General features: G+C 38.3%; 1 protein-coding gene across 2 annotated transcripts in view; it reads left to right on the top strand.

Annotated features, from left to right (window-relative positions):
• Positions 1 to 26,020, top strand: part of LOC150087127 (disco-interacting protein 2-like) — a 1,128,863-nt gene that overhangs the window by 18,143 nt on the left and 1,084,700 nt on the right. For both annotated transcript variants that reach the window (XM_090372979.1, XM_090372978.1), the window contains exon 2: positions 19,335 to 19,564. In XM_090372979.1, coding sequence (XP_090229105.1) covers positions 19,480 to 19,564 — 85 coding nt within the window. In that variant the 5' untranslated portion in view covers positions 19,335 to 19,479. The remainder of the gene's footprint in view (positions 1 to 19,334; positions 19,565 to 26,020) is intronic.

Genomic DNA, 26,020 nt, shown 5'->3' with positions numbered 1-26,020 from the left:
AAGAAGAAGAAATGAATCACTTATAAGTTTATCAAGTGGAAATCTGCTGTACACCAATGGAAACAGTGAAAGGAGTGAAGGTGGAGTTGGGTTTCTGGTCCATAAAGATTTTAAAAACAACATTTTGGAATTCAAAAGTACATCACCAAGGGTGTCAAGACTAATACTCAAGATTTCCAAGAGGTACAAGCTAAAGATTATAATGATTTATGCACCAACATCGAGCCATGATGACGAAGAGGTTGAAGAAATGTACACCGAAATTGAGAGTCTTCTAGATGAGCAGAAAACCCACTACACTATTATTATGGGGGACTTCAATGCTAAGGTTGGAAAAAGACAAAACAGCGCAGAAAGGGGAACTATAGGAAATTTTGGAATTGGTGAAAGAAATGAAAGAGGCGAAAGACTTGTGGAATTTGTGGAATCTCAAGGACTGTCAGTAATGAACACTTTTTTTTTCAAAAAAAGGGTGAACAGAAAGTGGACATGGAAGAGTCCAAATGGATTAACTACTAATGAAATAGACTTCATCCTCACTAACAGAAGATATATTGTGAATGATGTTACCATCCTGAATAAGGTAAATGTTGGAAGTGATCACAGAATGGTAAGATGTACACTTGGTAAAGGAAAGGGAAAAACTGACTCGAGTAAATAATACAAAGGTCTTTGAGATAACAGAAGAGGAGAAAAAGCAGTATGTACTGGAACTTAAGAACAAGTTTTGAGCTTCTGCAGACTGCTCAGGACCAAGATATCAACGAGGAATATTACAACTTTCTGAAAGTGATAAAGCCCAAAAAACCTATAGTTTTTGAAAAAAGAAATCAAAAGAAGAAAAAATTAGTCAAGAAACACTTGTCATGATGAACCGAAGAGGACAAATGAAGAGCAAGAAAAACATTGAGAGGGAGAAAATTGAGTATACTGAGTTATTCAAAGCCATTAGAAAGAGACTCAGAGGACATAAGAAGATTTAACACAAGAAAAGTAGAACAAGAATTATGGGAAAACAAAGGACTTAAATCAGCAGCCATGAGTAGTAATACAGAAAAACAAATGATACTGAAACTGAAGAATAGCAATGATGTACTTATAAACAGCAGAGAAGGCATAATTCAAATAGCAGAAGACTACTATAGAGAATTATACAAGGAGCAGGGGAATGATGAGGCGTCTCCGTAGCCAGGTGGGAAGGAGCAGCAGTGCGTAGCACACGCTTCTTGATTAGACCGGGGTTCGAGCCTGTCACCACCAAATACGGAGGATGCGGAAAGGTCAAGGGAATGACCACCGCATATTCCCGGAGCAATATGGCCTTAGTTGCTAATGCTCCTAAAAACCAAATAACAAACTAACATAACAGGGGAATGATGCCAGCAGTGGGGAAGATGGATTGCAAAGTAGCAACACATACGACATACCCGATATTCTTCCTGATGAGGTAGAACATGCATTGAAGAAAATGAAGAATCGGAAAGCCCCGGGGGAAGATGAAGTTACTGTAGAGTTGTTATAATTGGGAAGAAGAGACATAACACAAAAACTGGCAAGACTCTTCACAAAGTGCATTAGAAAAGGTGTGACGCCTAAGCTGTGGAATAATGCAATCATAGTTTTGCTGCACAAGAAAGGAGATAAATCAGAAATTGGAAATTATAGACCAATTAGCTTGTTATCCCACATCTACAGGTTGTTTACAAGGGTCATTACTAACAGATTAGAAAGAATACTTGATGAGAATCAACCAAAAGAGCAAGCTGGCTTTAGGACAGGATTCTCAACTATGGATCACCTTCCCGTAATGTCACAGCTAATGGAGAAGGCAAATGAAAATAAAACACCATTATGCCGGGCATTTGTGGATTATGAAAAGGCATTTGACTCCATACAGCATAAGGCAATGTTTCGGGAACTGGAAAGACAAGGCATAGATACCCCATATATTATAATTTTGAAGAAAATATATGAGAACGCTACCTCCTTTATTAGACTAGACAAAGACAGTAGGAAATTTAAAATCGAGAAAGGAGTTTGACAAGGTGACACAATATCTCCGAAGCTGTTTACTGCTTCGGAGATACTGCTGAGGAAGCTTTCAGAAGATTAGACTGGTTGCAGAAATGAGTCAATGTGAACGGAGAGTACCTAAACGATTTACGATTTGCAGATGACATTGTGGTCATAAGCCACGATCCCAAAGAATTAGAGGAAAATCTTAATCAGTTATGCACAGGTAGTAAGGATTTTGGACTAAACATGAATATGGCTAAAACAAAAGTAATGATGAACAAGTATGCCACAGAAAGGGAAATAATGATTATTATTATTATTAGCCATATAGTGCAAGGAAGCCAGAGGCTTATGCTGCACCAGCCAAAAAAAAAAAAAAATTCCCGAGTTACCCTAATAGAGATAGATAGAGAGAGAGAGAGAGAGTCAAAAAGGAATCACCAAGAAAGAGAAGAATGATGATATACAGCTCAGGACCTTGGGTGTGCTAAGCCCATACTCACTACATGTGAGCCCCTGATTGAAGGAGCAGTAATTGAAAAGGTGGGGTCATATACTTATCTGGGACAAGTTATTAGTTGTAATAATGATAAATGGCTGGAAGTCAAGAGAAGAATAAATTTTGGATGGATAGCATTCAGAAAATATAGTCACATACTGAAGAGCAATATCCCAGTTTGTCTGAAACGTAAAATAATGAACCAATGTATACTCCCCACCATGACTTATGGAAATGAAACTTGGGCACTCACAAAAGAATGGAAGAGAAGCTGAGAACTACACAGCGAAGAATGGAACAAATTATATTGGGAATCAGACTGTTAGATAAGAAGAGAAACACATGGATTAGGCAGCAAACTCAAGTAAAGGACATTCTTATCAAAATTAAAGAACTAAAATGGTCTTGGGCAGGACACACAGCTCGAAGACATGATGACAGATGGACTAAGAAAATAACAGAATGGTATTCAAGAGGAGCTAGAAGAAAACCTGGAAGACAAAGGCGGAGATGGATAGATGAAATTTATGAGTTTGTGGGTAGTAAATGGATGGCCAGTGCTCAAAACAGAAGGAACTGGAAAGTTGCTGCAGATGCCTTCATCCTGCAGTGGATTGAAAATGGCTGATGATGATGATGATGAAAGCCTTGAATGGTTTGAGCATGCTCAATGCTGATGGGATTCTTCCTCTTGCTCAGAATAATCACACGAGAAGTCATAAATTCAAGAGGAAAGACAGATGTAGGCTAGACGTGCAGAAATTTGCCTTTAGCCAGCGGGTGGTTGGTTGGTGGAACAGACTTCCATCCCTTGTCGTGGAAGTTGATAGCCTAAATAAATTTAAGGTTCAGCTGGACAGGTGTTTCGAACGAACAGAGGGGTGAAGTGGAAGTGGGTTTTTTTTTTTTTTTTTTGTTTGATGCTGCATAAGCTTGCTTGCTCAAATAGTAAGCCGTAACATTAAAAATTTAAATTTTAAATAAAAAATCTAAAAATCTTGCTAAATTTTGTGGGTAGCTAAGGAACCCACAAAAATTAGCTAAGGAACTTAACTGACTATTAAACTATTTGTCAAACATAATTTAATATGTTAATCAATCAAAAAAATGGTAATTTCCAAAAAAAACCTATCCATTTCCATGACCTCAAAATTCTTTGTCTGCATTCTTCGTAGTCTCACACTATTTAGAATTTGAAACGCATCTTGTATCGCCATCCCTAAAAAATTCTTCAAGTGTGTATATATGATGCAAAATATCTATTCAATTTGCTAGCAACTTGAGAAAGGTTATGAAGCCATTCATATCTAGTGGACCAATACGATTCGTCCGCTTCCTTCAAACTTTTACGTAGGTAGAAATTTCTTTGCCGCTTTCTGTGCATTCTTTTCTGCTTTTCCATGCATTCTTTGCCAAGGCTTTCTCATAATGTGCCTTATCTAGTCTCCTTTGTGGCTTGATTGCAGACTTATTATTCAATTTATATGCAATTCGTGCATTTTTCTTCTCTGTCACATGTCTCATCAGTTCATCTGATGTCCATTTAGGTCTAACCCTTGAACGGTATCTCTTAGGTGGTATAAAAAGCTATGGTTAGCCTTCATTGATTACCTCTCTGAATGCTTTCCACTTAGAATGTGATGTTGGTAACATCATCAATTCATCTTCCACTGCATAGAATTTAAACACTGCCTGTGACCATTGTAATCACCTTTATGAAAGCAAAGGCCTTCCCTTTTCCCTTGACAGGGAGATATTTCAGGGAATATTCATGTTGTTGCAGCAGATTGCAGGGTTTCCCCTATCAGCCGCCGTTGTACATCTTGTGTAGAAGCTTACGCCAAAGCCGGCAATTTTTATGTAATGTGTTGGATGTGTAAGTGTAGTGATATGGTGTGTTGTTATGTTTGTCGGTACCTGGCTCTTAGCAGATTGGAAGTAGCAACACCTGGTCACTACGTCCCCACTACATGGAGATGGCCAGGATCTACTATCACCTGCTAGACTAACCCAGGGCAAAAGACCTGAGAGAGCCCAAATTAGGATGAAATGAAAAGGCAATAGAAGGAGAAGTTTGGGAGCTGGAGAGGTAGGAAAGAATAGAAAAGAGAAGACGATCAAACAGAGGAAACAGAAGAAATAAAGCAAGCCTAAAGGATATAGAGGTGGAGAAGTCGACTGACTTCTCGTGCTATGGGAAATAATTCCATGGAGGATCCCATCCTAGAAGCTAGGATCAGAAAGATTTCTTGAAATATAATTATGTCTAATATCTTGTAGGCATTGCTTCAAGCACTTATAATTATTATTTTTTTACCCCAATCACACTATAAACAGGTTCCACGTCTTCAGAAGAACACCAAGAATTTACACACTCTAGATACAGGAACACGTTCAATGTCCAGCAGGGTATATTTGATTACAATGAGTATCCAATCATCAACTTCTGATAATATTATCCCAAATTAGCAGGTTTAAGCTCCTCTCTTCTTTTAAAAGCAAAGGTGTTCAGTGCTATAAATGCTGCTTGAGATTGGAGAAGTGCAGGTTTATTTCCCATTGTGAAGGTATCTGAAACAAGCTGCAGTTCATGCCTGTAGTCTTGATAATATTGACAATCAAAAAAAATAATGTGGTCAATATTCTCTTCCTGTCCACAGAGACAAAGCGGGGTAGGAGACAATCCTAAATTGAATAATTTGCTGTTAATACTCCCGTGGCTGGTGAGTGAAAATGTACCATGCAAGCCAGGTGCAAGCCACAAAGATTCTCTCTTCTTGAACTCACCAAATATGAGCCCTTGGGGTTAATTGGATACTATGATGTGGTCATAAAGGAACTGAATGCCAAAAATAATTGTGATCATATACTTGGATTTCAGGAAAGCTTTTGATACTGTTGCACATGGAAGACTGCTGTACAAATTGGAGAGGTATGGCATTAAGGCTAAGTTGCTACAATGGATAAAGGGATGGTTGAGTGGGAGAAGACAGTGTGGTAATCAATGGACACTGCTCTTCATGGACAAATGTTATTAGTGGAGTCCTCAGAGTTTGGTGTTGGGCCCATTGCTTTTGTCTAATTATCAGTGATATTGATGAAGGTATATCAGGTTTAACGTCCAAGTTTGCAGATGATACAATGGTTGGCAGAGTTGTTAATGACAGTAAAGACAGTATGTTACTCCAACTGGATCTAGATAAGTTGGTCAAATGGGCTAAGTAGCAACTGAACATTGACAAATGCAAAGTACTGCGTATGGGTAGCAATAATCGAAGAGAAATGTATCAACTGTGTGGTACTACACTCAGGGAAGTGGAAAGTGAAGAAGACCTGGGGGGTAAAAAAAACCTGTGCAGTCAAATATGAAGTTCGCTGACAGTGCAGATGGGCATATATATTTGTTATATTTTATATTCGTTAACACTATATATTCATTAACAAGACTCCATAACCTGCCCTGGCAGGTTATGGAGTCTTGTTAATGAATATATAGGAATTTTGATACCCGGGACAGGGAGGTGATTATCCTGTTATAAAAGGCAATGGTCAGGCCACACCTAGAGTACTCTGCACAGGTCTGGAGACCTCATTTTAGGAAGGATGTAGCATTGCTAGAATGAGTTCAAAGAAGGGCAACAAGATTGGTGAGGGGAACAAAGTATTGTTCTTACCAAGAAAGGCTTAAGTGCTGCAAATTGCAGTGCCTGGAGAGTAGGCACCTGCGAGGTTATCTGATTGAGGTGTATAATGGCTTGGGCAAGCTGAATGCTGATGGGATTCTTCCTCTTGCTCAGATTAAGAACACAATTTGAATATGTCTCCTGATGGGACACAGATTCAAATTGAGAAAAGACAATTGTAGAATATATGTGCGGAAATTTGCCTTTAGCCAGTGGGTAGTTGATTGGTGGAACAGAATTCCATCTTTTGTTGTGGACATTGATAGCCTAAATAAATTTAAGGCTGAGCTGCTCAGGAATGCAAATGGAATGGGCAAGTAAGCGTCAATGCCTTATTATGGGTGATTTCAATTTGCCTCTAATTGATTGGAGTAAATGGGAAGGAAACTCGACATGGGGAACAAAATTTTTAAATCAACTAGATGACTGTTATTTGTATCAACATGTCAGGGAAAGTACTAGAGAAAAGAATATCCTAGACCTCATCATCACACATGAATCAGATGACATAACAGGGCTGACAGTAGAGGAACCAGTAGCAGGAAGTGATCACGGAGTTCTACGGTGGATGATGACGAGAGAGGTAGCAGAAGTAAAAGGCAAAGGAATGGGGTTTAATTTCAGAAAAGGAAATTACGATGCCTTAAGGTACTACATGGCCTCTATTAACTGGGTAGATATCGCGCAGAGAATGAATACAATTGAACTGTGGTACGCTTTTAAAACATTAATCACAGATGCCTTGAATGCGTATATACCATTAAAAAAATACTCCACGAGAAGGGTTCCAAGTTGGATGAATAGTGAAGTTGCCACATTACTTGAGCAGAAAAAGGTGGCATGGAAACGTTACAGAGCAATAAAAAGTACTGAAGCATATAACAGCTACAAGGTGGTGTGTAATAGAGCCACAGAAAAGGTTCGACAGGCAAAGGCAGTTTATGAGAAATCACTAGCAAACAGAGCAAAGAGGGGGGATAAGGAATTCTTCACATATATAAATGCCAAGAAGAGCAGGACAAACCAGATCGGACCTTTACGTAAGGGAAAGGGGATAGTAATAAATACACCAGCTGCCGTTGCAGATGAACTCAACAGTTATTTTGCATCGATATTTACAAATGAAAAGCCTTTTGTGGCAATGGGAAATTGTGGGAGCAAAGTTAAAAAATATGTAATTAATGATATTGAAATTTCGCAAGATTATTTAATGAAAAAACTTTCAAGCCTACAGACTAGTAAGGCTCCTGGAGTTGATGGAATATACCCTATAATCTTGAGAGAGGCGGCAAGCGAGTGCATTGAACCACTGAGGCTGGTTATGCGAGCATCACTAGACTCTGGGGAGATTCCCTTGGATTGGAAAAGTGCAAATGTATCTCCCATACATAAGGGTGGCTCTAAAAGTGAAGTGGGAAATTATCGACCTGTCAGTCTGACTTCAGTAGTAGGGAAAATCATGGAGGCATTGATCAAGGGTGGAATTCAGGATCATTTGGATAGAATTGAAATTCTCAAGGATACTCAGCATGGTTTTGTAAAGGGAAAATCATGTTTAACAAATCTGGTTCGCTATTTCGAAAGGGTCACTCACGAGCTGGATTTAGGGAATAATTTCGACATTGTTTATTTAGATTTCAGCAAAGCTTTTGACTCAGTCCCACATGAGCGGTTGCTTTATAAGCTGGAACAGGTCGGAATCACTGGGAAAATCCTTAGATGGATAGAAGGATGGCTTCAGGGCAGGAGGCAGAGGGTTGTGATAAATGGCTATTCCTCAGATTGGGTTGATGTAAGAAGTGGGGTTCCCCAAGGATCAGTATTAGGACCACTGTTGTTTTTAATTTTCATAAACGACATTGATGAAGGGATAGAGGGCGTGATGTCTAAATTTGCAGATGATGTTAAAATTGGTAGAGTAGTTAATGATCACTGTCAAGCTGAGCTTCTTCAGAGAGACCTAGATAGACTTCAAGAATGGTCAGAAAAATGGCAGCTGTGTTTTAATCCAACAAAGTGTAAGGTATTACACCTGGGAAACAGTAATCCCAAAATAACTTATTCACTTGGTGGAGTTCAACTAAACCCAGTACTGGAGGAAAGGGACTTGGGTGTTACGATACGGTCAGACATGAAATTCTCTGAGCATTGTAAACAGGTTGCAAGGAAGGCCCATGGTGTCCTATCGATGATCTATCGAACTTTTGCAAGTAGAGATAGGGACGTGATAATCCCATTATATAAGGCCTATGTTAGACCACACTTGGAATACTGTGTTCAAGTATGGAGACCGCACCTAAAGAAAGACATCGAGCTTCTTGAAAGGGTGCAAAGAAGGGTAACTCGCCTGGTGAGATCGGCAAAAGGGCGTCCTTATGAAGAAAGACTTCGAATATGTGGGTTGCAGAGTTTGGAAACTAGACACCTTAGAGGAGATTTGATTGAGGTGTTTAAGGCTCTGAGAGGCATCAGTAAACTGAATGAGGACAAAATTTTCAAGATTATAAATGATGCTAGAACTAGGGGACATAAATTCAAGTTACGCGGGGAAATGTTTAGATTGGACTGCAGGAAGTTTTATTTTAGCCAGCGAGTTATAAATTACTGGAATAAGTTGCCTTCATGGGTGGTAGAGGCCGACAGTTTGGGGAAATTCAAAGGTCATCTGGATAGTACTTTCGGGTAAGGGAAGCGCATAGGATGATAGGATTAATTTCCTTTTTATTTAATTTTTAATTTCATTTTATTATTTTTATTTCTTTATTAATTATTATTATTTATTTATTTAATTTTTGTTTTTATCATTGTTTTGTTCGGATTTTTTTTTTTTTTTTTTTGGCTGGTGCAGCATAAGCCATAGGCTTTCTTGCACCATACGGCCGTTACTAATACTAATACTAATACTAATTTGTAACGAATGGAGGGGTGATATGGGAGGGTTTATTTTTTGGCTGATGCCGCATAAGCTTGCTTTCTTGCATCGTATGCCTATGTTAATGCTAAGTATACGTGCACATGTTCTTTCTCTTATTTACCCTAACACAGCCCGTGTATTTACTTGTTTCATGATGACCCACAGCAGTGCTTGAAATCTATGACACCTTGCTTTAAGACTGCTGCACTTTCCAGTGGAAGCAGTGCAAGAAGCACTTTCACCTCTGCCTGCAGCTCTGGTTAATCTGCTAGTCTTTGTATTCCAATGAGGCTATCAATTTTCTGACCCAGTTAACCACTGCCTTAATGGCATCAGCAAATATTCTTGCATCCCCTTCTGTTTAGATGTATTACAATCCTGTATGAAGAGTCTCATGTTAATAAGCACAGGCTACTCTAGGAAAAATTCTATCCCATGAGCTTTGCACTCTTTCATGACTAATTGATTGACAAGCGCTCAGCATGTACTCCCTCCTATCATGTCTATGCAGAAAATTAGACACTTTCAGATTTAATCCCAACTCAAGACTTTTTACTAATATTACCTCTTACTTTTTAAGTAAGTCTTCAGATCTCCTACTCTTAATCATTAGCTGCCCTGCATACAACAGTCACCTTTCACATACCCTATTCAGATTTTTATACAAGGACATATTGGAAAATAGTTATTTTCCTTCTATACCTTGCTTCTACTAAACTGGAAAGAGATAGTAATAGACAAATGTGATGCAAGAAAGCAAGTAAATATTTGTCCAGTTCCTCCTTGAATTTATTTAAGCTATCAACTTCCACAACGACAGATGGAAGTTTCTTCCAGCAATTAACTTCCCGCTGGTTAAATGCAAATTTCCGCACATCTATTCTACAAGTCTTTCCTCAATTTGAATTTATGCTCCCTTAGGTTTGTAATCTGAGAAAGTGGAAGAATCCCATCAGAATTCAGCGTGCTCAACCCATTCAAGGCCTTATACACCTCAACCAGATCACCTAGCTGGTGTGTAGACTCCAGCCGCTGTAATTTGCAGAACTTAAGCCTTTCTTGGTAAGAAGTACATTTCCCTCACCAATCTTGTTGCCCTTCTCTGTACACGATCAAGCAAACTACATCCTTCCTAAAATGAGGCCTCCAAAACTGTATGCAGTACTCAAGGGTGGCTTGACCATTGACTTATACAAAGGCATAATCACTTTCTTTTCCCTGCTAGCAAAATTCCTGTATATTGACAAAACCCCATGACCTGCTCTTGCAGCCTGTCTGCATTGCTCAGGAAACTTCATATCTGACTGCAAAATTACTCCCAGGTCTTTTTCATTTTCTAAAACCATAAGTGTAGTACCACACAGTTTCTATGTTTTTCTGGGATTTCTTCTACCCATATGCAGTACTTTGCATTTGTTAATGTTAAACTTCAGTTGCCACTTCTCAGCCCATCTTCCCAAATTTTCTAGATATTGTTGCAGTAGCACACTGCCATTATATATGCAGTACTTTGCATTTGTTAATGTTAAACTTCAGTTGCCACTTCTCAGCCCATCTTCCCAAATTTTCTAGATATTGTTGCAGTAGCACACTGCCATTACTGTCATTAACAACCTTGCCAACCTTTGTATCATCTGCAAACTTCGACATTAAGCCAGATATACCTTTATCAATATCATTGATAAATATACAAACCAACAGTGAGCCCTACATCGAACCCTTTGGAACTCTACTAATAACATTAGTCCATGAAGAGCAGCTTCCATTGATTACCACTCTGTCTTCTCCCACTCAACCACCTTTTTATCCATTGTAGCAACTTACCCTTAATACCATTGTGCTCCAATTTGTACCGTAGTCTTCCATGCGCAACAGTATCAAAAGCTTTCCTGAAATCCAAGTATATGATATCAAAATCATTTTTTGCATCCGGTTTCTTTGTAACCACATCATAGTATCCAATCAAATTTGTCAGACAAGACTTTCCCTTAACAAACCCATGCTGTGTCTGAATTATTGCTGCAGTCTTGTCTAGATGATCCTGCAATGCATCTTTAACCAGTGACTCCATTATTTTACCCAGAACAGAATTTAAACTAACTGGTCTGTAATTACTCATGTGACCCTTTGATCCCCCTTTGTGAATTGGGGATACATTTGCACATCTGCAGTCCGTGGGGACCTCCCCTGAGTCCAAGGATGCTTTTATAATTATGGCTAATGGTTTGCTTAGTTCCTTTGTCGCCTCAAATCCTTAGCCATAAAAAATATAAGATATGAAAGATAATAAGGATAATAGAGTGTGAGTGTTCAAAATATATCATTTTTTTATTCCATTTTCAAGTAAACACTGGTCTGGGCAAATAAAGATGCAACCCTCAGTCAGACCTCAGTGTTATGTCTTGAAAATGGAGCCTAAAGAGGTTCTGCAATATTGAGTATTGGACACTCGAATTAATTTTATTTAAGGGATCTGTCTTGCTGTAACCATTAAATTTTATTAACTCTAAATGGTAATTTACATAAATTGGATGTGTAGTTCACAAAACAGTGCTTTCCAATTTTTTTTTTTTTTTTTATAAAACAGTCAGTGACAGTCCCCTTTGGGTGTGCTTTTTTCCATCAGTTAGCAACTTAACCTTAAAGGTACGATTCATTTTGTTGTTGTAGTCTGCGATTTATAACTAAGTTGTAAATCACAGATTGGTTGGTAATTCTATGATTACATTCTGTAAACACAAATTACAAATTAAGGTTGGTTTATTTTACATATTGATACCGTTTTTAAAATGTATGTTAGAGCTTTACAGCAGTCGTGAAACTACTATACTGCAAAATTCACCGGGAGAGAAGGGATTAAGATTGGTTGCTAAAGAGCACAGGGGGAACCATTTGGTAACCATTAACCTCCCGCTGGTTAAAGGCAAATCTAATGGAGGGGGGTCTAGAATTTGTAGTCGTGAAACTACTATACTGCAAAATTCACCGGGAGAGAAGGGATTAAGATTGGTTGCTAAAGAGCACAGGGGGAACCATTTGGTAACCATTAACCTCCCGCTGGTTAAAGGCAAATCTAATGGAGGGGGGTCTAGAATTTGTAGTTTCACTACTGCTTCACAAGGAAGTATAGTAATAAACATGCTGGAAAAGGAGATTGAGCCTGTACATGAAGTTAGCCATTGAAAATTCATTGGGAGTCCAATTCAGACTTGGTTTTGAATAGGTTCTGAATGAGTTGATGGCAAACAGAAATGGGATAATTGCCATATATTCATAATGTGGAGTTAATTTTTTATGCTGACATTTTTATTATTGTTAATGCAGTAATAGCATGCACATTTTCCATATTTTTTAAATAAAAGATTGCTTTGAGCCATGCTTTTTTGAATAATATTAACCCTGTATTAGTTGCAGCAAAATGCAAAATTCCTCTCTGCACGAGAATATTTGAAAAATCAGCAAAAAATAAAAATTTAATTTTTTGATTCCATCTTTAATTTCAATGTTTTATATTAAAAACATATATTTTTAATTAGTTTTTAAAATTAAAACTTGCTTTAGATCTTTTGAAGAGCAAATTCAAATTTAAAACCCCCACTTTGATTTAAGCTGAGTACATCACAAACAACAGCACTCACTGCTTGAAATGGGAAGTGCATGGAGTAACAGTTTGATTTCAGATGATGCACCAACATTACAAAGCCAGAGAGCATTACTGATTAGAACAAAGCATGCAGAGATAAAGTGAGATTTCTATGAATAGCTCTTCATGATACATGTCAATCAACAGTGACATGTATCATGAAGCTGGCCAAGATATCAAAGGCAGATATTGTTGGGATATCAGAGACATGGTGTCACACAGATATAAGAAATGCAGAATCGGAATTTGGGCAGTACAATATGTACAGAAAGGATAAACAGGATAGAAGAGAAGGAGGGGTCATACTGTTAGTGAAGAAATACATAAAATCTAAGGAAATGCATACATTTTGCATGGATGGATAGTACAGTATTGAGTCAATTTGGTGTGACATAAGCACTGGGAAAGCAAAATTGAGAGTAGGAGTGTATTATAGGCTTAATGACTTTGATGAGTACAATGGACAGCTGTACAGAGAAATGGTGGGCTGGTAAATCAGATTGTCTTATAATGTGAGATTTTAACTTCCTAGATATTGACTGTAACTTTTGGGTTGGTCATTTCCACACCAGCAAGACTTTTGTAGATTTATTGGATGATTGATTTCTGCAGCAGCATGTTCAAGAGGCAAACAGAGGGAGTAATACTCTTGATCTGATTATCAGCAGTGATTGTTCATGCATTAAGAATTTGCTGATAAAGGAACTACTAGGTGGCAGTGATCACAGTGTACTGATATGGGATTTATGCTAAGATGTAACTACCGTCAGGGGTAAAGGGAGGGGTTTTTGCTTTCATAACAGTGACAAAAGTGGTCCCAGACAGCTTTTAAATTCTATACAGTGGGACCAACTGATGGTGTTGCCAACAACAAATTCTAAATGGGATGCATTCAGGGAATTAATCTTGGACACTATAGGCTTTTCATGCCAACTAAGAAATATTGTTCAAGGTTAAGGCCTAAATGGATGTCAGATGAACTAATGAGACATGTAGCAGAGAAGAAAAATGCATGGGATACATATAAATTAACAGGTGACATGGAAGCCTATGATAGATATAAGTTGGTCTGTAACCAAGTCACAAAGAAGGTTAGGCAAGCAAAGGCAGTTTACGAGAAATCTTTGGCAAAGGATGCAAAGAAAAACAGTAAAGATTTCTTTACTTAAGTGAGCTCTAGAAGGAAGGGGATGAATCAGATTGGTTCACTTGATATCAATGGTTCGATTGTTGATGATCCTGCTGAGGTAGCTGACAAACTGAATGAGTATTTTGCATCTACATTCACACATGAGTTAAGGGAGAAGAATGCCAGAAGTTTATCAAACTGTAATGGGGAGCATTACAGTTAACTGAGTAACTGAGAGCAAAGTGGAGGAGAAGTTGAAGTTAAACATAAGGAAGGCACCTGGGGTAGTTGGATCTATCCAGTTATATTAAAGGAAGCAGCAAAGGAAGTAAGCAGGCCCTTAGCCATGATTATGAGGGTATCCTTTGACTCGGGAGGTCCCCATGGTCTGGAGACATGCAAATGTATCCCCAAATTCAAAACGGGAGATTGAAAGGTGATAAGAGTAATTACAGGCTTGTTAGTTTAACTTCTGATCCGGGGAAAATAATGGAGTCACTGGTTAAAGAAGCACTGCAGGATTATCTAGATAAGACAAAATTATAGTTCAGATGCAGCATCACTGCACCTTGAGTTAAAGGGAAATCGTGTCTGGCCAGTTTGATTGGATACTATAATGTTGTCACAAAGGAAGTGGATGCAAAAAATAATTTTGATATCATATACTTGGATTTTAGGAAAGCTTTTGATACTGTTGTACATGGAAGACTGCAGTACAAGTTGGAGCACTATGACCTTAAGGGCAAGTTGCTGCTATGGATAAAGGGATGGTTGAGTGAGAGAAGACAGAGTGGTAATCAATGGACACTGCTCTTCGTGGACTAATGTTATTAATGGAGTCCCCTAGTAATCATTGTTGGGCCCATTGCTATTTTCTGTATTTATTAATGATATTGATAAAGGTATATCAGGCTTAATGTCCAAGTTTGCAGATGATACGAAGGGTGGTAGGGTTCGTAAGGACAGTATGCTACTGCAACAGGATCTGGAAAAGTTGCACAGATGGGCTGAGATGTGGCAAATGAAATTTAACATTGGTGAGTGCAAAGTACTGCGTATGGGTAGCGGTAACCCCAGAGTAACATACCAACTGTGTGGTACTACACTCAGGCTAGTGGAGAAGGAAAAAGACCTGGGGGTAATTGTGCAGTCAGATATGAAGTTTTCTGAGCAGTGCAAAAAGGCTGCAAGGGTAGGTCATGGGGGTCTTGTCAATGATATATAGGTATTTTGCTATCAGGGATTTGTTTTTTCCCCCTTGTATAAGGTGATGGTCAGGCCTCACCTTGAGTACTGCATACAGGATCTGGAAGCCTCATTTTAGGAAGGAGGTAGAGAGTTGCTTCAGCATGTACAGAGAACGGCAACAAGATTTGTGAGTGGAATGATGGGGTCCTCCTATGAAGAAAGGCTTAATTTTGGCAAATTTTTGTGGCTGGAGACTAGGCACCTGCAGGGTGATCTGATTGAGGTGTATAAGGCATTGAATGGGTCGAGTATGCTGAATTCTGATGGGATTCTTCCTCTTGCTCAGATTCTGCACCTGAGGGGCATAAATTCAACTTGAGGAAAGACAGTTGTAGAATAGATGTGTGTGGAAATTTGCCTTTAACCAGAGGTTGGTTGTTTGCTGGAACAAGCTTCCATCTGTCATTGTGGAAGTTGACAGCTTAAATAAATTCAAACCTGAACTAGATATACTTTTGGAGTGAATGGATGGATGAAATGGGGAATTTTTTTTTTTTTTTTTTGGCTGATGCTCTGTAAGCTTGCTTTTTTGCATAATATGCCTCTACTAATTCTAATGCTAACATGTGCTTACAATGAGGTTTAACTTAATCATGAATTTTTACTAATTGTGTAATAGTTAACAGACATTACTAGAATTTTCCGCGAGAGAAAAAATTTCAACAGGTATTAGGAGTTTCAAATGTGTGGTCATAGTAAATGAAGCACAAAAATGCTGTTAGTCATGTAGGGTCAGATTGACTCCTTGTGACCAATTCTGGGTTAATATACTTAAAATTTATTTATCCACACTTCCATTCAACATCAGTATGGTCATCATTACCATTTTAGGGTTACATTTTTTAGTTTAGTATAATTTACACGAGTTTTTGTTCACATCCGCATTAAAAATTTAATATTGATATGAGCGTATCTCTTTCACGCATCATAACAGAATTGTATTTTTGGTTCCCAGGTTTTAAAATGAGTTAGCATTAGTAGAGGCATATGATGCAAGAAAGCAAGCTTATGCAGCATCAGCCAGAAAAAAAACAAAAAAAAAAATCCACTTCACCCCTCTGTTTTTTTCGAAATACCTGTCCAACTGGCGCCTCCGTAGCCAGGTGGGAAGGAGCAGCAGTGCGTAGCACACGCTTCTTGATTAGACTGGGGTTCGAGCCTGTCACCACCAAATATGGAGGATGTGGAAAGGTCAGAGAATGACCACCGCATATCCCGGAGCAATATGGCCTTAGTTGCTAATGCTCCTAAAAAAAAAAAAAACCAAAAACCAACCTGTCCAGCTGAGCCTTAAATTTATTTAGGCTATCAACTTCCACAACAAGGGATGGAAGTCTGTTCTACCAATCAACTACCCGCTGGCTAAAGGCAAATTTCTGCACATCTATCCTACATCTGTCTTTCCTCAATTTGAATTTAAGCCCTCTCAGGTGATTATTCTGAGCAAGAGGAAGAATCTTATCAGCATTGAGCATGCTCAAACCATTCAAGGCTTTATACACCTCTGTCAGATCACCTTGCCGGTGGCTAGTCTAGGCACCGCCGAGGTGGTCAGTTTGGTGTGCAATATAATGTAACACCAAACTGATTTGACACTGCACTGTCCAGCGATGTCAACTGGCTTCACTTCCTTGGATTTCATGTGTTTCTTAACTAATAGCATAACCCCTCCTCCCTTCCTGTCGTGTCTATCCTTTCTGTAGACATTGTACTCCCCAAATTCCAGTTCTGCATTTCTTATATCTGTGTGACACCATGTCTCTGATATCCTAACAATATCCGCCTTTGATGCTTTGAGCAATACCTCAAATTCATCAAATTTATTTACCAACATCCTATCATTGGTGTACACGCAAGTATACATGCACCTGTTCTTTTTCTTAGCTACCCTAACACAACCCATGTGTTTACTCGTACCGCAATGACTCCCAGCAGTCTCTGAAATATCCTGCATCTTGTTTTCCAGGCTTCTGTTCATTCCAATAGAAGCAGTGCAAGAATCACTTTCACCTCTGCCAGTGGCTACTATTAATCTATTAGTCCTTGTATCCCCCCAAGCTAGCAGTTTTCCGACCCATCTAACACTGCCTCGATAGCATCAGCAAATATTCTTGCACCCTTTCTATTTAAGTGTATCCCTTCTGTTAACAAGTACAGGCCAGGCTGAAAAAAATTCTACCCCTTGAGCCTTGCACAGTCTTTCCAGGACCGAATTGATCGACAAGGCTCTCATCATATACTCCCTCCTATCGTGTCTGGGCAGAATTGCAGACACTTTCAAATTCAATCCTAATTCACGGCTTTTTTTCAACAGTGACCTGTATTTGTTAAGTAATTCTGCTGGTTTTGATTTTTTTTTTTTTTTTTTGATTTGGTAGTTGTTGGCGCATCGGCTTCTGTGACCATATTGCACCTCCCAAGGTTTTTGCAGTACTTTGATCCAAGCCCGAGGTGGGAATCGATCCCGCCACCTTTAGGTTGCCGGGAAGGTACTTTACCCACTCGGCTAGCCCGGTCGGCAATTCTGCTGGTCTCCTCCTCTTAATATCATTAGTGTCAACGAGTACAACTATATCACCTTTTGTGCCCTTAAAAGTTGATATCCGTTCTCCATCATCAACCTTTGCCCCTGGCAGACATACCCTGGTCCTGTTCTACCTATCCTTTTTACAAAGCATGTTCCTCGTTTCCCTGACAATATAGTCACCAACAACTACTAGTTCCTTGGGACCAGCGAATTCTGCCTTGGGGATTGCCGCTGTGTTCCGTGATGACCACGAGTTGTAGCAGTTATTTTATTTAAATACCTGCTGTTTAGAGGTGATAAAGAAAATTAGGTTCACCACATAATGATTTATGGATTGTTTAGAATTAGTAGTGTTAGACATCCTTTCATTAAAGAATGTATAGAAAATTGTAAATATAATTTCACACTTTCCCTGATGAATCTCTCAAAAACTGGCAACAAAGAAACAACTGAATTAAGAAGGAAACTAGTTTAAAAAAAAAAAAAAAATAGTGAAATTAATGATGAAAATGCTAAATATTATTCTTAATTGTTTATTACACTCATGGTATGCATATAATCAGTTATTCACTACTTGTATTGTTAAAATATTTGAAATATTTTTAATGTTTTGCCAAATAAATTGTTACATCAGTTTAAAATAAAGACATAGTTTCATGGAAATAAAGTTTTCATGGAAATAAAGTTTAATAAGAGATAACTATTGTTAAATTTATTTCCACAAGTGGTGCACACAAATAGGTGTCTTTCTTCATGTTTATTATTGTAGCCCATATTATCATACCTTTTAAATGACTATATTAATAAAAAATTTTAGATTTTAAATTTTTATGTAATTACTTTAATACTTGAAAATTCGGAGCAAAAGCCTTAGATGCAGGAAAATTTACAGACATAAGTTAGTGCAAATATGTCATGTCTATAGACATGATGCATTTACATGTCTTTAATTTCTTTAATTACATTAAATATTTTATTTAATTATATTAAGTTCGAGCACAGAATAAATTGTTACATGGTACGTGTGCGCTTTTATTTTATTTTTTTTTTTTTTACACTACACTATGCTATACTGAATTTGAAAGAATATTTTGGAAAACACCAATGAAACAAAACCTGCTTGCTTGAAATTCTGCATTCACAAGTAATTCATGTCTTGTCTTTTTTGCAGCTCTTGAATTTAAAGAGTGCAGAAAATAATGCCACCTTGTAGCCTTGATTTTCTGGTGAATAGATGTGTACCTGTGAATTGAGATCCTCTTTTAAAAATAATTGATAGGGAATTTGTTTGGTTGACATTAGGTGAATTTGTTTGACTGGCATTAGGTTTTATTAGATTTTGTGTAACCTTTTGTACTGGTTAGGGTTTTCTAAGTAACTGGTGACAGAGATAAGTTGCTGAAGTCTTCTGTTAATGGCTGTTTATTTTATTTTACATTTCTTTGTTCTTCAAATGAGCATTGGAGGTACTCTTTTTGTCTATTCTTTTAAAAATATTGTATATTAATGCAGTTTAGTGTAAAAAAAGATGACTATAAACCTGTAGTTATCATTGTTGCCTGTCTATGTTATCTGTGATGTATATCTGTGATGTATATTTGCGATATATTTTTCAAAACATTGTGATAAATGGTCCTTTAACTGTATATTTTATGTTATTTTATTCTATTTTTAGATTTCTACATCATGTCAGTTTGAGGTCATCTCTCTCTGAAATTTCCAGAATTAAACAATAAGCATCATCAAATATGCATGTATATACAATTATTATTAATCTCTAGCATTAAGCCAAAGTTCTCTGGTGTGTAGGATAGCAAAAAATGAGTGATCAAGATATAGATTTTGATATCTTGCCTCAGGATGTAAGGGACAAGCTTGCTGAATTGGAGTTAGAACTTTCAGAAGGTAAGAAATAAAGGCATTTCCAAATATTTTTTATATGGTATATCTACAAAAATGCAAGTAATTGTAGTATTCATTTCTCACAAGCCAATTGGAAAGACAAAATCACATTAGCAAACTTTATTAGATGGATTAACAGATTTGTATAAAGCGCTTATTGTTTTCACCATGTCTGTTTGTCTGTCATTCTGTGTGTAATAACTTCAACTCTCAATGGATGAATTTTAATGAAATTTTATATTTTGAACTTTCCCAAATTTCATTAATATTGGGCCCAACAGAAATCCAGTAATTATTTATTTTTTTATCATATCACATATTCATAAGCTATATGTTGTAGCTGAGCATTGGATATTTATGTTTATTCTTGTGCGTTTATTGGAGGAATAAATGGGCAGTATGTGGATGTGCAAAAATGAAATGTTCTCAGTTTTTTGTTATAAATGACCATTATGAATTATTGTTATATGCTAATATGCCTGAAATGTGAAACCCTGGGTACGTTAACTGTTATATAATAAGCATTACCAAGTGATAAGCAATTATTTTAGTTTTGCATTTTTGCAATTCCCTTATTTTGACATTCAACATTTAACAGATTGATCATATGTTATGTTATTTGGACACTTCCGTAGCCAGGTGGGCAGGAGTAGCAGTGCGTAGCACATGCTTCTTGATTAGATTGGGGTTCAAGCCCGTGCCCACCAAATACGGAGGATGCAGAAAGGTCAGCGAATGACCACCGCATATCCCCGGAGCAATATGGCCTTAGTTGCTAATGCTCCTAAAAACCAAATAATAAACAACAAAAAACATATGTTATTCTGAATGAACGTAACCTTTTTTCATGTTTTGTAATATATAATAAGTTAGCATTAGTAGAGGCTTATGATGCAAGGAAGCAAGCTTATACAGCATCAACCAAGAAAAAAAAAAAAAAAACCCTTCCCATTTCACCCATCCATTCTTTCTAAGTATTTCTCTAGTTCTGCCTTGAATTTATTTAACCTATCAACTTCCACAATGACAGATGGAAGTTTGTTCCAACAATCAACTACCCTCTGGCTAAAGGCAAGTTTCCAACGTCTATTCAACAACTGTCTTTCCTCATCCTCAATTTCAGTTTATGCCCCCCTCAGCTTTGTAATCTGAGCAAGAGGAAGAATCCCATCAGCATTGAGCCTGTTCAATCCATTCAAGGCCTTATACATCTCAATCAGATTGCCTCACAGGTGCCTACTCTTCAGATGCTGCAATTTGCAGAACTTAAGCCTTTATTCATAAGAGCACCCCTTTGTTTCCCTCACCATTCTCTGTACTCATTCTAAAATGAGGCTTTCAGACCTGTATGCAGTACTTAAGGTGTGGCCTGACCATTATCTTATACAAGGGGATAATCACCTCATTATCCCTGCTCGCAAAATTCCTGTATGTCATTGACAAGACCCAGTGACCTACTCTGGCAGCCTGTCTGCACTAATTGTTCCATAACAAAAGAGAACAAAAATGTGTCATCATATTCACTTGATCTTTTATTAATTTTATGCTGAAACGGAATCCAGATCTCAAATTTTCTGGTTATGAGTGCTGGATAACAAACATTTTTTTATGTAAAATTTTGCCAGGAAGCAACTTGCTCATCTGCCCTTCCCCCTCAAAAGGAGTTGTGTGTGTGGGAGGTGTATATACTGTATATCAGAATTGAGGTATGCATGTGTATATAATGATGTATGTGCACATCAGTCTGTGCATGGATGAATTTACTCCCCTCCCACTAATATCTCCTTGCACTTGCCAGCCACTGTACAGAACATAACTTGGACTTCATCAGTGGCAAATCCCTTTCCCCCATTCTTTTCATACCTGTTTAGTAGGGATTATATTGCAGCATGCGTAACTGTCAAACAGCATATGCCAGAGTTGCTGGTTGATTGTAGATCTGCATTCCTTCCAATAGAGGAAGTTTCCCTTTCTTTCCCTACTAGGCGCCTCCATAGCCAGGTGGGAAGGAGCAGCAGTGCGTAGCACATGCTTCTTGATTAGACCGGGGTTCGAGCCCATAACCACCAAATACGGAGAATGCAGAAAGGTCAGGAAATGACCATCACATATCCCGGAGCAATATGGCCTTAGTTGCTAATGCTCCTAAAAACCAAAAAACAACAACTTTCCCTACTGGCTCCTGTCTGTGCATCCCACTTCCTCACTATCCACCCTGCTCTATTCAAGTTTTTTTTTTTTTTTTTTTTCTACATGCAAGCTTTTACTTTCTTTGTAACCCCCAATTCTAGTTATCCTTTCTGTCTACTATTCCTGTCTTCAGCATACTCAGGAACTGGCCTTGAGGAAACATAATTTAGATCTAATGTACTTTTAAAAATGCCTCATTCCTCTCTTTTAATATACTACACTACATTTATTAACAGAGTATTCATTTTTGCATATGCAAACAAATCCAAAAAGATAAAAAAGCAAATATAAAGCATGAACAAGCTAAAAAAAAAAAAAATCACAAATTAAAAAAGTAGAAAACCTCTTTGGGGTTAATCAGAAAAACACTTCTTATAAAATGTGTGTTTATCATAGCTTCATCCCATCTTCCTTGGTACTGCTTCCCCATTGACTGTATACCAGGTTGGAATCTTTCCCCATGATATACACTAATGTCAGCCAGATTTGGTCCGAGCAGTGAACTTGTCAACTTTGTAATTTTTACTCTTAATGTTACTAAGATGGCCATTCACTTCAAGGTGTAATGACTGCCAGGCATTTTGCTTGGAATTGGTCATTTTGCCTTCCAGTTCTTGTAAAGCCAAACATCCTTACTTGTGGGCCAATAAATATGCCATCTTTCACTTTTGCATTAGACACTTTTGCAAACAGATTGTGTATGCTTGAAGGTGTCACCTTAAAGGTTGAATGTTCTAACAAATTGCTTGACCAGTCCCAGCTTGGAAGTGGTCGAGCAATTCGTTAGAGCATTGAAAGCAAGATGGAAGCAAGGCCTTGTTTCTTTTTAACCAAATGATTGTTTACTACATAGTGTGTCCGGCTACAGTCGAATTCTGGAAAACTATTATCTTGTCTACTACCCTACTGTCTCAGAGGTAGTAGAGTAGTAGACATGAGGGAATATTGAAATCACCATTCAAATCTAGCATCTGGAAATCTTCACAGGCATCCCATTTATATGATCATACTTGATCTTCTATAAACATGCTTCGTATTTCTGTAGTCTTCTTTAATAAGAAGAGAAGGCACAACTGGATTTGATTGTTTATATTATTATTTTGAAGCGACGTAGCTTTCAAACTTTTACTTGAACTGTCAATGAAAAGATACCACTCTTCTTTATAATTGTGACTAATACAGTCAAATGAAAACAGTAGTGCAGAGATTCCACAACAGTTTAAAAACTTGCATGAGCGGCATGGCATTTCTGTATGTATGTGGAAGTCTTGCAACTGGGATCCAGTAGATTCCATTCTTTTAAAGGAGATGTCAGGAGCTCTGCACTGGATTTGGTTAGACTCAGTCCCTCACTAAATCATCTAGTTGTTGCTGATTAGGGAGATGGGGCACTTCATTTGAGAGGTGTAATCAATTAGTGAACAGTTATTCTGTTCACTAATTGTGAATACTGTTCTCTGGAAAGTAGATTAATTGGCAGGTCATCATTATGTGACACTAGAGCTATTACAGAGGGTGGTATACGAGCATACCACCCTCTGTTGATTGGGTGTCACATAATTTCTACAACTTTTCATTCTGTGCTTTGAAAATTTTGATATAACCATCATACAGAAATAGTAGTTGCCATGGCAGTTTGTGCACTCTCTCTCCATATTTGAGGTAGGGCATACACTTACAACTACCATAAAACCATCCTTCTAATGTTGATCTGTCACTAATACATCGGGTATGAAGCCTATTCCAAAATAGGTGTCATATGCACTGCAAAAGAATAAATGTCAAGGTAACTTGCACTTTCATTGGTTGCTATAGGAAACTTAAAAAAACTTATTATATGAATAATACAATCTTTTATACAGGGTGATTCACTATCAGTGCAACAAACTTGCAGGTGTAGGGGGCACAAAGACAAATCGGAATCACATAGCATTGCAGGGTCCAAAATGCCTTTGTCATGCGGTAGAGGACGTTGAACGGGAGGTCGCGTGAACAGCAATCCCGCTGGAAGTCAGCATTTGCGAACCGGTTCCCGAGGCAGTAGGATGGACGAGTATTCAAACGTTGAACTGGCCGACATGCACCTCGCATATGGAGCTGCGGACTGTAACGGGCATGCCGCTCTGCGCTTGTACCAGGAACGTTTCACGCACAGGCGTGCTCCTCATCATAAGATTTTTGCACGTGTGCACAGAAGGTTATGTGAGACTGGTTGTTTCACGAGAGGTACCATGAATCGAGAGCAAATGACGAGGACACCAGCCAATGAGCAGAATGTCCTACGTCTTGCAGAAGGCAATCTGAGTACGAGTACTCGAGCGATAGGCCAACGATTGGGTATTTCCCAATCCACTGTATGGAGGATACGGTCAACAAAACCAAATGAGTTCATACCATCTGCAACGTGTCCAATCATTGGAGCCTGCGGATTATCCACTCTCAAGGACTTTTGCTACTTGGTTTCTTCAACAGAAACGGTTCGCAAATGAATGGTCTAGATCAGGCAACTGTAGCCCGGATGAGCAAACACTGACTATGACAAACATTTTAACAAAAACAGCAACCCTGTCTATCCCACGGAAAAAAAACGGGGAAGCAGACAGTTCCCTGGTGGTGCCCCGAACTGACTGTACTCAGAAATAGGGTACACCAGGCAAGGAGACATTTTCAAAGAGCCAGAATATCTTGGCCACAAAATGAGGTGGATGCACTGAGAGATTCTTATAGAACTTTCAGGAATCAGTATATAGCCCTCATAAGAGACAAGAAAAAGGAATGCTGGAGGCACTTGGTGGGAACTACTGGAAACAATAACCCTTGGGGAGTTGTCTACAGAATAGTGACCAACAAGCTGCCAAGAGGAGATGTCTTAGAAACTACTGTCAAACCAGTTGGAACTCCAACCCTGTGTTGTGTGGATTCTGTAAATAACATCCTAGACAGTATCATTCCCCCACCCAGCTAGACATTATAAAAGAAAACACTGAATATGACAATGCCAATATTGAACCTCTGTTTACTATACAACACAGTGATATTTCTATCTAAAACCAAAAACAATAAATGCTCAGGTTTTGACCTCTTAGAGGTTGAGATTATTAATCTCAACCTCTAAGAATTAGCGGAAATAGCACCAAATAAATTAATACACTATATAATAACTGTATGACAGAAGGTATATTCCCAAAAATATGGAAAAAAGCAGTGTTAAGATTAATTCTCAAAAACCTGAAAAACTCCTTACTGATCCCAAATCATATAAACCAATAGCCCTACTCCCTGTACTAGGGAAAAAATATGAAAGACTAATATATAGCAGATTAGCTCAATATTACACAGACACAGGTTTACATTCCGACAATTAGTACGGTTTTAAGCAGGGCAATTCTACGGAGGACACCATGAACCACCTACTGGCAACAGTTAAAAACAGAGGAGAAATATATGCTGGCAATCTCCATTGACTTTGCTGGGGCATTTGACTCACTCTGGTGGCCTAGTGTTCTTAGGAGACTCCGCCAGGCAAATGCCCCACAAAACCACTATAAGGTAATAAACATCTACCTTACAGACAGAAGTGTCTCAGTATGCACAAGGTTCTAGGAATTGACATGCCCTGTGTGACCTGCCCGTAGGGTTCAATCCTTGGCCCTTTCTTCTGGAAGCCTGGCCTTTGCAGATGATATGATTTTCTTTGTAAAAGATAACACGCGAGTGGTTGTAGAGCAAAGATGAAATGCTGCCCTCTTGCAGCTGCAGGAGTGGGCACAAATGCACATGCTCAAAATATCGCCTGAAAAAAACCAAACAAATAATTCTAAAAGGCAATTCGGATGTAAGAAGACGTCGACAAATCAAAATTAACACACCACTATAAAAATGGTAAGAGAACTAAAATATCTTGGAGTGGTCTTTGATTCAAAATTAACTTTTTACCCCCATTTGATCTACTTGGCGAAGAAAGTGAGAAATTATGGAGGTATGATTGCCAGGATCAGTCGAACAGACTGGGGACTCAAAAGAAAGACCTTGGCAATCATATAACATGCAATGTTCCTACCTGTTATCACCTATGGAGACAGTGTGTGGTTCATCCACTTGGCCATAGTAAGAAATAGAAATAAATTAGAATCGATACAAAGGGCAATACTACTCACTATTACCAGAGCATGTCGCACAGTAAGTACACCTGCACTATAGTTGCTGGCAGGAGCTCTCCCTCTTTACCTGGAAGTAACCAAAAGAGGATTATATTATGGATTTAAAAAG

The sequence above is a fragment of the Mastigoproctus giganteus genome, chromosome 4 (genome assembly GCF_048544385.1).
Source record: "Mastigoproctus giganteus isolate SK-2022 chromosome 4, ASM4854438v1, whole genome shotgun sequence".
NCBI classification, from domain to species: Eukaryota; Metazoa; Arthropoda; class Arachnida; order Uropygi; family Thelyphonidae; genus Mastigoproctus; species Mastigoproctus giganteus.
Note: the sequence above shows the minus strand (reverse complement) of the source record. Positions and strands in the feature narration are given on the sequence as shown.